The 14023-nt window shown below is 37.7% G+C and overlaps 1 protein-coding gene across 1 annotated transcript in view; it reads right to left on the reverse strand.

The window, feature by feature from the left end:
* CHMP3 (charged multivesicular body protein 3) overlaps nt 1-14023 on the reverse strand; it is a 58222-nt gene that overhangs the window by 9210 nt on the left and 34989 nt on the right. Inside the window, exon 3 of the mRNA XM_081254225.1 lies at nt 1624-1803. Within this exon, the coding sequence (XP_081110351.1) occupies nt 1624-1803 (180 nt within the window). The remainder of the gene's footprint in view (nt 1-1623; nt 1804-14023) is intronic.

Here is a 14023-nt window from a genome sequence, read left to right on the forward strand (position 1 = left end):
AAATCAGCCCCTAAAACTCCTTGGGCCTCTAGTTTTTATTCAGGCTCTTCAAATTTGAGGAGTATACCGTTTTACTGTGAAACAGTGCAGTGAGACTGTGCAGTGAAATGAAAGGTAGTTTTTCAAGATGATAATGACTTGAAACATAAAGATGTAATTACTGTCTAACTCCATGGAGCAGCTTATCTATGAGAGGAGTCATTACTGTTTATTGCTCTGAGGAAGATAGAAAAGACGGGGAAATGGGGTAACCTCTCTGAAAAATGGAACAGCTTTAACAGAAGTGGCTAATGTATATTATAAAATTCTAATCCTTGTTGTATTCCTTCTATTCCTACGAATGTAGTAAATATTCAGTTTAGCTTGTTGCTCTTTTTTCTTTTAAAATATAAATATTTAAAAGTAAGATTTTTTAACCACATCAGAAATCAGGATTGTAATAGTGTGATGGCATCAGGATAGTTATGGAGCGGCAACATTGTTTTCTTCTTTTTTTTTTAAAGTTTAGATTGTATCGGTTATTTTGCTCCATAAACAGACACTCAAGTTCATGGTTCTCAGCAACAGGGACGTGAGTGCACACTCATTGGCTGGCCTGGGCCTCTTCACTTTAGTGTAAGGATCTATGAATAGTCAAAGACAATGAGACGTATCTTGATAGAATAGTTATTCTCTCTGAAACAAGGAGAAGTTATTAGAAAGGACTCCCCGCCTCGGGTCCCCAGTGAAGTCCTGGGTCCTAACTGAGGTTCTGTTAAGCTGTGTCTGGTCAAGTCATTGATCCACCTTGGACTTCCTTTGACATAAATGTGTTTCAACTTTTCTGCCCCAGCCTACCTGAGCGATAAGATACATTCTCATTAGCAACTAAATCCAGTTGATTAATTTAGTTTGTTTTTTAAGGTATTAAAAACTATATTATGAAAATAGCAGATGTTCATCGTAGAACAATGCAAGGGCAGGTTAAATGAAAAGTTCATGTTCTCTCTCTACTCTCATTTCTTTGTTCTAGCTCCACGGATGTAACCGCTATTAGCTTTTTGTATAGCCTTCTAGCAACCTTCTTAAAATATATCATTAAAAAAAAAATTAAATTGATAGTTCACATGTATGCTGAATACCCAGTACAGGGCCTGCAGGTTCCTAAGATGTAAGAAAGCATTCGGTTGAGAGTCAGAGATGAGGCAGAAAAGGAGGTGAGCGAAAGCCAAAGACAAACTTGGACTATTTAAAACCCTGCCTAGGGCAACTCTGGGCCGAGGGCAGAAGAAACCTCCCTTCATCCTCCTCTAAGGTGTGGGCGCACTGCTTATGCCTCTGACTCAACCCTCAGGTCACTTTACCACACTGTTCACATGAGGAGATACAGTCTGAGTTCTAAACAAAGTACATTTAGATGGAGATTTTCCCATTATTTCAACAACCCTGGCAAAAGAAAATGAGTAACAATAAAATAAAAATGAGAGTAATAAGTATATTTTGCTTTTGTATAACACTCCAATTAAGACAATGTAAGGAATAAAAACCAGAGCTAAGACTGTCCTTCCTATTCAAGGAAACCAGTGTTATAATAACGGCAAGAGCATCAGCTAATGATGTGGCTGGAAGGTACCGCCGTCTTACCCAGCTGGTTCTTCATCCCCATGAGCACGGAGTTCATGTGCGCTTTGGATGCGTAGAGCTTGCTCACGGCCCTCCTTGACCTGAGCATCTCCTTGGCCAGGACCACACACACATCCTTCTGACCCTTCTTGGCAGCATCTTTCACAGATCGCTTCACTTTTTCTTCTTCTCTTTGGATATCTACATTTAGAACAGAAGACAGAACGTCAAAAAATTAAGGGTAAACCAGGAGAGTTATTGGCCCTGAAATCTGTTCTTACTTTGATCTAAATGTGTCTATTAAACAGGAAAACAGATAGGAGGATAGAAACTAAATAAAAATAATTAACGTGGTCAGTATTCATTATTTCCGGAAACATTAAAGTAATATAAGAGTAAACAGAAAAGTAAATCCTATTACACTAGACAAAATTTCAAAACTGCTTTTGCAAGCCCATTCTAACACCTGTTGGTACTGGTACTAAGGAACTTTAAAAATACTGTAAATGCAGGGAATTCCCTGGTGGTCCAGTGGTTGGACTCAGCACTTCACTGCCATGGCCCTGGGTTCAATCCCTGGTTGGGGAACTCAGATCCTGCAAGCCGCATGGCATGGCCAAAAAAAAAAAGAAAAGAATACTGTAAATGAATTCCAGAGCTTGCTCTCATAATCAGTAAGTAGTATTCCCACAATTACAGGAGTACAATCTCAGTACATCTATTAATGATTTATAAAAACCTACAACTAAAGGAAAGCCTGAACATACAAAAAGTATCACATCAGTATCAACTACAGGTAAGATATGTCTAAGTTACATGCTTTATGGTTAGTAGAGATTTTTTCCGATTGTGGTAAAATACACATAACATCAAATTTACCATCCTAACCATTTTTAAGTACACAGTTCAGTGGTATTAAGTACATTCATATTGTTGTGAACCATCACCGCCATCCGTCTCCAGAACTCTTTACAGTTTTCAACACTGAAACTCAAAGGCTTTAAATAATAACTCCCTATTCCCTCCTCCCCCCAGCCCCTGGCAAATACCATTCCACTTCCTGTCTTTATGAATTTGACTACTCTAGGTACCTTATGTAAGAGGAATCCTACAGTATTTTGTGTGTGTGTGTGTGACTGGCTTATTTAACTTAGCATAAAGTCTTCAAGGTTCAGCCATGTTGGATCATGTATCAGACACCCTGCTTTTTAAAGGCTGAATATTCCATTGCATATATATACCAAATTTTGTTTATCCATTCAGCTGTTGACAGACACTTGGGTTGCTTTCACAACCTTTAGCTATTGTGAATAATGCTGCTATGAACATGAGTGTACAAGTATCTTTTTGAGACCCTGCTTTCAAATCATTTGTGTATATACTTATATTACCATAGACCTCATGGCTTAAAAAATATGAATTTATTTCTCATAGTTCTGGAAGCTGGGAAGTCCAAGATCAGGGCTCCTAGTGAGAATCTACTTCCTGGTTTGCAGGTGAATGCCTTCTTGCTGTATCTTCACAGGGCAGAGAGTTCACCTCTTGTCTCTCCTCTTATAAGGGCACTAATACCATTCATAAGGGCCACACCCTCATGACCTAATTACCTCCCAAAGGCCCCACCTCCAAATACCATCACATTGGGATTAGGGCTTCGATGTATGAAATTTCGGGGCACACAAACCTTCAGTCTATAGCATTCTGCCTCTGCGTACCGTCCCCCCAATTTATGTCCTTCTCATATGCAAAATGCATTCATTCCAACCCAACAGCCTCAAAAGTCTTAACTCATTCCAGCATCAACTTTAATGTTTAAGTCCAAAGTCTCATCTAAATATTCTCTAAATCAGATATGGGTGGGACCTGAGGTATGATTCAACCTGAGGCAAAATTCTTCTCCAGCTACGAATTTGTGACAGGCATAGAATAATCATTCTTACTCCAAAAGAAAAAAACAGGGAAGAAGAAAGGGGTGACAGGTCCCAAGCAAGTCCAAAACCTAGCAAGGCAAACTCCATGAGCTCTTAAGACTCAAGAATAATCCTCTGTGAGTAGAGCCACAGAGGTAGAACACAAACTTATGGTTACCAGGGGATGGCGGGGTGGGGTGGGGGAGGGAGGACAAATTGGGAGATTGGGATGGACATATACACACCACTATATATAAAATAGATAACCAATAAGAACCTGCTGTATAGCACAGGTAACTCTACTCAATACTCTGTAATGGACTATATTGGAAAAGAATCTATAAAAAAAGAGTGTACATATGTATATGTATAACTGATTCACTTTGCTGTACAGCAGAAACTAACACAACACTGTAAATCAACTATACTCCAATAAAAAACAAGCAAACAAACAAGAAAAATAAGAATAAACCTCTCTGGTTTGATATTCTGACTTTCAGACCCACAAGGGTGGCAATGTCACCACCATGGCTGGTGGGGTACCACCTTGCTGCAGCTTTCTGTGGGGGTCCCACCCAAGCTGAGGCTCTGCCAGGCAAGGGGTCTTTGGTTGGAGGCAGCCTAGCATATATAGGAACTGAGGTAGTGGCCCTGATGATGTCTGAATCATATTTGGGGACATTCTTTCCTTTCCCTGAAGAAAAGTGCAAGTTAAAAGCCTAAGTTTTACAGTCTTGTCCTGTAAAATCTAAGAAGTCAGACAGCCTTCCTTTATTCTGACCTGGATCCATCCCCATCAGTTCAGACTGGCAGTGATCTCTCTGGAGTAGCTGATAAAACCCATGGGTCACACCCATACTAATTTCCTTATCAAATGGTCAGATAGGTCAGCCATATACTTGGTGTCTTCTGAACCAGCTTTCTCAGTTTTGCAATATGGACAAACAGAGATTATTCCAAATCTCTAAGTTCTGGTTCCACTTTGCTTAACAATTCCTTCTTCATTTCTCTCTCCTTGCATCTTACTATAAGTAGTCAGGAAGAACCATGCCACTCCTCCTATATTTTGCTTAGAAATCTCCTCAGCTAAACACACAATTCATTGCTTCCAAGTTCTAATTTCCACAAAACAGTAGACCCTGAACACACTTCAGCCAAGTTCTTTGCCACTTTAACAAGAATTGCCTTTTCGCCACTGTCCAGTAACATGTTTCTCATTTCCGTTTGAGATCTCATCAGAACGGTCTTTACCATCCATACTTCAACTAACATTATGTACATGGTTATTTATGTGTTCTCTAAGAAGAGGGAGGCTTTCGCTCTAGTTCTGTTTTTTTTCCCTTAAGCCCTCACCAGAGTCACCTTTAAAGGTCCACTCCTGGAGAACTAGGGTTTTGCTAGCATGCAACTCCAAATTCTTCTAGCCTCTACCCATTAACCTAGTTCCAAAGCTGCTTCCACATTTTATGTGTTTGTTACAGCTTCTTGGTACCAATATCTGTATTAGTCAGATTAGTCAGGCTGCTATAATAAAAATACCATAGATTAGGTAGCTTAAACAACAGAAATTTATTTCAAACAGTTCTGGAAGCTGGGAAGTCCAAGATCAAGGTGCTGGCAAATTCAGTTCCTGATGGAAGCCCCCTTTTCCTGGTTTGCAGATGGATGTCTTCTTGCTGTGTCCTCTCACATGGAGGACAGATATTATTTGTCTTGTGTCTCTTCTGATAACAGCACTAATCTCGTTCATGAGGGCTCCACCTTCATGGCCTAATTACTTGCTAAAAGCACCCCGGCTGCCCCACCAAATGCTATCACATTGGAGATTAGGGCTTCAACACATGAATTTGGGAAGGACACAAACCCTCAGCGCACAGCAATACTCGAAACTGGAATTTCTGGTTCACATGGTAATTCTATTTTTAACCTTTTGAGGAACAGCTATCTGTTTTCCACAGCTGCTGCACCATTTTACATTCCTGCCAATGGTGATCAATGGTTCTAACGTCTCCACATCCTTTGCCAACATTTGTTACTTTATGTTTTGTTTTGACTGAAAGCAGCCATCCTAATGGGTATAAGGTGGTAGCACATCCTGATTTTGATTTATATTTCCCTAATGATTAGTGATGTTGAGCATATTTTCATGTGCTTACTGACCACTGGTATGTTTTCTTCAAAAAATATTCCATAGACTTGAAAGTCTATTCAAGTCCTTTGTCCATTTTTGAATAGGGCTTTTTAAAAAATATTTATTTGGATGCACCAGGTCTTAGTTGTGGCACACGGGATCTTTGTTGTCGTGTGCAGGATCTTTAGTTGCAGCACGTGGGGTCTTTAGTTGCAGCGTGTGGCATCTTTTAGTTGTGGCATGCAGGATCTTTTAGTTGCGGCATGTGGGATCTAGTTCCCTGACCAGGGATCGAACCTGGGCCCCCATTATTGGGAGTGTGCAATCTTAACCACTGGACCACCAGGAAAGTGCTTGAAAAGGGCTTTTTAAAGTTGAGTTTTACAAGGTCAGTTCTACGTATATTCTGCAAATATTTTCTTCCAATCTATGGGTTGCCCTTTTACTGTTTTCTCTTTTTACTGTGTCATTTGATTCACAAACTTTTTAATTTTCATGAAGTCTATGTGGTCTGTTATACATTTTTGTTGCCTGTGGCTTTCAGGTCATATCCAAGAAATCACTGCCAAACCCAATGTTGTGAAGCTATGGCCCTGTTTTCTTCTAGGAGTTTTCTAGTTTTAGCTTTTACATTTAAGGTCTCTGATCCATTTTTAATTAATTTCCACATATGGTTTTAGGTAAGGGTCCAAACTCATTCTTTTGCATGTGGAAATCCGGTTTACATAGCACCATTAGTTGAGAAGGCTGTCTTTTCCTCACTGAATGGTCCTCACATATATTTGACCATATACGTGAGGGTTGATTTCTGGGCTCTCTATTCTATTTCACTGGTCTTTATGACTGTCTTCATGCCAGTAGCATACTGGTTTTATTTAGACAGTTTTGTAGGAGGTTTTTTTCCTTACAGTTTTATTGATATATAACTGACATACAGCACTGTATAAGTTTAAGTTACACAGCATGATGACTTACTGACAGAGATCATGAAATGATCACAGTAAGTTAACATCTATCATCATATAGATAGAAAATAAAACACAGAAAAAATATTTCTTCCTTGTGATGAGAACTCAGGATTTACTCTCTTAACAGCTTTCATATATAACCTACAGCAGTCTTCATTATATTCATCCTGTCATACATTATATCCCTAGTACTTATCTTATACTGCAAGTTTGTACCTTTTGACCACCTTCATCCAACTCTCACTCCCCCCAAACCCCAACTCTGGTGACCACAAATCTGATCTCTTTTTCTATGAGTTTGTCTGTTTGTGGTTTTTTGAACTATAATTGACCTACAACACTATGACAGTTCCTGGTGTACAGCTCAGTGATTTGGTATTTCTGTACATTACAAAATGATCACCACAATAAGTCTAGTTACCATCCATCATTATACAATGATACTATGTTGACTATACTCCCCACTCTGTACATTTCACCCTGTGACTCATTTATTTTGTAACTGGACGTCTGTACCTCTTAATCCCCCTCACCCATTTCACTCATTTACCTGCGCCCCTCCCCTCTGGCAACCACCCATTTGTTCTCTGTATCAATAACGGTTTCTGTTTTGCTGTGTTTGTTCATTTGTTTTCTTTTTTAGATTCCAAGTACAAGTGGAATCATATGGTATTTTCTTTCTGTCTTAACTTCACTTAGCATAATACCCTCTAGGTCTATCCAGGTTGTCACAAACAACAGGATTTCATTCCTTTTTATGGTTGACTAGTATTCTAACTTATATATGTATATACACACACCACATCTATCCATTCATCTATCAGGGGCACTTAGGTTGCTTCCATGTCTTGGCTACCGTGAGTAATGCTGCAATAATCATAGGAGTGAGTATATCTTTTCAAATTAGTGTTTTTGTTTTCTTTGGAAAAATACCTAGAAGTATAATTGCTGGATCATATTGTAGTTCTAATTTTTTGAAGAACCTCCATGCTGTTTTCTGTAGTTGTTGCACCAATTTACATTCCCATCAATACTGCACAAGGGCTCCCTGTTCTCCACATCCTAATCCAACACTTGTTTGTTGTCTTTTTAATAATAGCCATTCTCACAGGTGTGAGACGGTATCTTACTCTGGTTTTGATTTGCATTTCCCTGACGATTAGTGATGCTGAGCATCTTTTCTTGTGTCTGTTGGCCATCTGTATGTCTTCTTTGGAAAAATGCCTATTCGGGTTCTCTGCCCATTTTTATTGCCTATTTGAGGTCTTCAGTGTTTCCATATAAATTTTAGAATTAGTTGTTCAGTGAAAAATGCCACTGGAATTCTGATACGTACTGAAATGAACCTATAGATGGCTGTGAGTAGTGTGGCTATTTTAATAACATTAATTCTTCAAATCCATGAGCATGGTATATCTTGCCATTTGTTTCTGTCGTCTTCAGTTTATTTCATCAGTGTCTTATAGTTTTCTGAGTACAAGTTTTTTACCTCCTTGGTTAGATTCACTCCTAGGTATTTTACTCTTTCTGATGCAATTGTCAATGGAACTGTTTTCTTAATTTCTCTTTCTGACCATTTGTTGTTCGTGTAAGAAACACAACAGATGTCTCTGTAGTCATTTTGTATCCTACAACTTTACTGAATTCATTTATTATTTCTCATAGTCCTCGGGTGGCACCTTCAGGATTTTCTACACACAGTATCATGTCATCTTCAAAGAGGAACGGTTTTACTTCTTCGTCTCTAATTTGGAGTCCTTTTATTTCTTCTGGTCTGACTGCATGGCTAGGGCTTCCAATGCCATGTGTTGACTAAACAGGGCCAGAGTGGGCATCCGTGTCCTGTTCCTGATCCGAGAGGGGATGCTTTCAGGTCTGCAACCGTGAGTACGATGTTGGCTATAGGTGTGTCATAGATGCCGTTGGTACGTTGAGTGATCTCCCTCTTTTCTCACTTTCTTGAGAGTCTGTATCATAAACAGATGTTGAATTTTGTCAGAGGCCTTTTCTCTATCTACTGAGAGGACTATGATCTTTATTCTTCAGGTTATTAATGTGGTATATCACAACGTCTAATTTGCATAAACTGAACCGAACCATCCTTCCATCCATCCTTGGATAAACGCCACTTGATCATGGAGTATGATCCTCTTAAATGTACTGTTGAATGTGTTTGCTAATATTTTGTTGAGAATGTTTGCATCTATGTTCATCAGTGATATTGGCCTGTACTTTTCTATTTTGTGTGATATCTTTGGTTTTGATATCAGGGTGATGGTGGCCTCATAGAATGAGTATGGAAGCATTCCTTCCTATTCAAATTTTTGGAATATTTGAGTTTTTTTATTGTGTTGATGTGGTGTATTACACTGATTGATTTTCATAGGTGAACCATCCTTGCATTCCAGGAATAAATCCCAGTTGGTCATGGTGTATAATCCTTTGGAATCCTGCTTGCTTGTATTTTGTTGAGGACTTCTGCATCAGTGTTCATAAGGAGTATGGTCTGTAGTTTTCTCTTCCCGTAGTGTCTTTGTCTGGCTTTGCTATGGGAAATGCTGTCCTTAGAGAACAAGTTAGATAGTGTTCCCTTTTCTTCAACTTTCTGAAGAAGTATGAGAAAGACTGGTGTTAGTTCTTTAGATGTTTAGTAGAAATCACCAGTGAATACATCAGGTCTAGGACTTTTCTTTGTTGGGAGAGGTTTTTTGATGACTGATTTAATCTTAAGAGTTATAAATCTATTCAGATTTTCTATTGGTGTTTCAGTATTGGGAGATTTTATAATTCTATGAATTTGTCCATTTCATCTAAATTATCCAATTTTTTTAGTGTACAATTGTTCATAGTACTCTCTTACATTTTTTATTTCTGTAGAATCATGGTAGTGCTCCAACGGTCATTTCTGATCTTAGGAATTTGATTTCCTCTCCCTCTCCCTCCTCCTTTCTTCCCTCCCCACCACCATCAATCTAGCTAAAGGTTTATCAGTTTTGTTGCTTTTTTGAAGAACTCACTTTAAGTTTCTTTGATTTTTCTCTCCTGCTTTTCTAGTCTTTATTTCTTTTTCTCTGACCTAATCTTTCTTATTTCCTTCTTTTTGTTAGCTTTAGGTTGAGTTTTTTCTTCTTTTTCTGTAAGTTGTAAAGTTAGGTTGTTGATTGATATCTTTCTTCTTTTTTAATGTAAAGCATCTTTATAGCTATAATTTCCCTCTGAGCTTTTGCTGCATCCCAAAAGTTGTGATATATAGTGCTGTGGTTTTCACTCATCTCTAAGTATTTTCTAATTTTCCTTCTTATTTTTTTTTTAAACTGGTTGAGACTTGGTTTTTGGCCCAACACGTGGTCTATCCTGGAGAATGTACCATGTGCACTTAAGACTGTGTATTCTGTTGTTGTTGCATTGAGTATTCTGCATATGTCTATTCTATATATGTCTATTAGTATTCTGTATGTGTCTGTTAGTTCATTATAGTGTTGTTCGAGTCCTCTTTTATCTTTATTTATCTTCTGTCTGGTTGTTATATCCAATTTTGGGAATGGGTTATTAAAATCTTCAACTATTGTTGTAGATCTACTTCCCTTCATATATTTTGACCATCTATTATTAGGTGCATAGATTACATCTTACTGTATTAAAACTTTTATTAACATATAATGTCCTTCTTTGACTCTTATAATCTTTTCTAATTTAAAGTTTATTTTGCATTATATCAGTACAGCAATCTCCACTCTTTTGGTTACTATTTCCATGGAATATCTTTTTCCTTCCTTTCACTTTCAACCTATTTGTATCTTAGTATACACTAGGGTCATTTTGCCCCCATTCTGCCAAACTCTGCCTTTTAATTGGAGAGTTTAATTCATTTATATTTAAAGTGATTACTGATGAGGAGGGGCTTAATTCTGCCATGTTGCAATTTTTTTCTGTAGGTTTTACAGCTTTTTCATCCTTCATTTCCTGCATTAATGTCTTCTTTTGTGTTTATCTGTTTCTTTTCTTATGGTGAAACTTCAAGTCCCTTTTCATTTGCTTTAGTGTATAATTTATATCTACCTTCTTTGTGATTACCATGGTGAATGCACTTAATATCCTTAAGGTATAACACTAATTTGAATTTATATCAGCTTAACTTTAACAGTATGCAAAAACTTTACTTCTATACACTTCTTTACTTCTAAACTTTGCTTCTATACTCCATCCCCATACAGCTACTGATGTCACAAAAGCACATCTTTCTGCACTGTGTTCAAAAATATAGCCTAATTTTTTTTAAATGCACATGCCTCCTAAATCATGTGAAAACAAAAGATGAAGTTACAAGAATACTACCTTTTATAATTGCCCATGTATTTACCTTTAATGGAGGTATTTATTTTTTCATATGGTTTCCAGTTACTGTCTACTGTCCTTTAATTTCAACCTGAAGTACAGACACCCTTCAGCATTTCTTCCCAGGCAGGTCTAGTGGTAACAAACTCCCATAGTTCTTGCTTAAGTGGGAATGTCAAAATTTCTCCTTTGTTTTGCTGGGTATAGGATTCTTGGTGTATAGGTATCTTCTTTCAGCATTTGAATATATCAACCCACTGTCTTCTGGCCCTCAACATTTCTGATGAAAATCTTATTCAGGATCCCTTGTATGTGACAGGTCATTTCTTGCTGCTTTAAACATTCTCTCTTTGTCTTTCTATAGTTCGATTATAACGTGCCTTGGCATGGGTCTCTGAGTTTATTCTACGTTAGAGTGTGTGGACTTTCTTGGATGATTATATTCATGTTTTTCAGGAAATTTGTTAAGTTTCTGTCTTTATTTCTTCAAATAATCTCTCTTCCCCCTTCTCTCTTTCCTTTCCTTCTGGGACTCCCGCAACGTGTATGTTGCTCCAATTGATGCTGTCCAACAGGTCCCTTAGGCTCTGTTTGCTTCAAATTTTTTTCCTTCTGTTCCTCAGACTTGAACATTTCAACTGTATTATTTTCAAGTTCACTAATTCTTCTCCCTGCTCAAATTGGCTTCTGAATAACTCTAGCAATTTTAAAAATTTGAGTTATACTTTTCAGCTGCAGAATTTATTTTTGGCTTCTTTTCATGTTTTCTATCTCTTTACTGACACTTCCATTTTGTTTATACATAATTTCCTTGACTTTGTCGACATCTTTCTTTAGTTCTTTGCATGTTTTTTTAAGGAGATGTTGGGGGTAGAAGTTTATTAATTAATTTATTTATTTCTCCTGTGTTGGGTCTTCATTTCTGTGCGAGGGCTTTCTCTAGCTGTGGCAAGCGGGGGCCACTCTTCATCACGCTGCGCGGGCCTCTCACTATCGCGGCCTCTCTTGTTGCGGAGCACAGGCTCCAGACGCACAGGCTCAGTAGCTGTGGCTCACAGGCCTAGTTGCTCCGCGGCATACGGGATTCTCCCAGACCAGGGCTCGAACCCGTGTCCCCTGCATTAGCAGGCAGATTCTCAACCACTGCACCACTAGGGAAGCCCTGCATATTTTTAAGATCACTGTTTTAAAGTCTTTATTTAGTAAATCTGTCACCTGGTCTTCTTCAGGGACATTTTCTATTCATTTCTTTTCCTTTCAATGGGCCATACTTTCCTGCTTCTTTGTATGCCTTGTGATCTTGTTGTTGTTACTGTTGAAAACCAGACATTTAAACTTTTTAAGATGGTAACTTTGGAAACCAGATTCTCCCGCTTCCCCAGGGTTTGATATGGTTGTTTTGTTTTGTTTTATTGCTGTACGGTGTCTCTGTACTGGAGATCATCCTGAGGTGTAAAGTTAGCCTTCTCAGGTCTTTTCAGAGTCTGTGTATTTCCCTGGGCATGCACAGTGACCACCTATATTCCCCTATAAGTGTGGTTGCTTTTGAATGTCTTAGCCCTTGATGTTAGGAATGTAAAACGGTGTAGTGCTGTGGCAAACACTATGGTGGCTCCTTAAAAATTAAATAAAGAATCATCACTTGATCTAGCAATTACACTTCTGGGTATATACACAGAAGGACTGAAAGGAGGGGCTTGAGCAGATATTTGTATACTCATGTTCATAACAGCATTATTCGCAATAGCAAAAGGTAGAAATAACCCAAATTTCTAGTGATAGATGAATAGATAAACAAAATGAGATATATACATACAATGGAATGTTATTCAGTCTTATAAAAAGAAGGAAATTCTGATACATGCTATAACATGAATGAGTCATGAAAACATTATGGTAAGTAAAATAAGCCAGACACAATGGGACAAATACTCTGTGATTACACTTATATGAGGTACCTGGAACAGTCTAATTATACATAGAGACAGAAAGCAGAATGGTGGTTACCAGGGGATGTGGAGAAGGAAAAATGGAGAGTTACTGTTTAATGGGTACAGAGTTTCAATATGAGATGAAGGAAAAATTCAGGAGATTGATAGTGGTGATGGCTGCACAGCAATGTAAATGTACTTAATGTCAATGAACTGTGTATTTTAAAATGGTTTAAATGATCAATTTATGTACATGTGATATCACTTATATGTAGAATGTGAAATATGACACAAATGAACATATCTACGAAACAGAAACAGACTCACAGACATAGAGAACACACCAGTGGTTGCCAGGAGGGTGGGGGGAGGGAAGGATTGAGAGTTTGGGATTGGCAGATGCAAACCATTATATATAGAATGGATAAACAACAAGGTTCTACTGTATAGCACAGAAAACTATATTCAATATCCTGTGATAAACCATAATGAAAAGGAATATGAAAAAGAATATCTATATAACTGAATCACTTTGCTATACAGCAGAAATTAACACAACATTGTAAATCAACTATACTTCAATAAAAATTTTTTTAAAAAGTCAACTTCTGTTATGTATATTTTAATGTAATAAATAAAATGGCAGCAAGAATACTATGATTCATTTATAAACAAGTATTTATATGTAAGTACAAATACAGACAGAAATGTATCTGAAATGATGATCACCAAAATGCTGTGGCTGTTATCTCTGGGTGGTAGGATTTCAGCGTGATTTTAACTTTCTTATTTATACTTTTCTGCATCAGTGTGTGTATTATTACCTTTATAGTCATGGGGGTAAAAACGCAAGCTAACTATGTTCATTTGAGGAGAGGGCAAAATAAATGTTCTAAATTCACTCCAGTATCGCCTATTATGAGTGCTCTAAATGTGTTACATTTGGCTGAAAGCTAAAAATGTGGACTACCTTGAGTCCTCCATATGAAGAACTACTTGTAGTTACACTTTGCTTTAAGTTACTATTGTTTTTCTTTAAATGTTTTACTGAAGTATATCATATGTACATACATATATCACACACATAACCATAAAGCCACATAAACTGTCACAAATTAAACACACCCATGTAACTAGGTATCAGAT

This window comes from Mesoplodon bidens (assembly GCF_964165515.1).
Source record: "Mesoplodon bidens genome assembly, chromosome: 14".
Lineage (NCBI taxonomy): Eukaryota > Metazoa > Chordata > Mammalia > Artiodactyla > Ziphiidae > Mesoplodon > Mesoplodon bidens.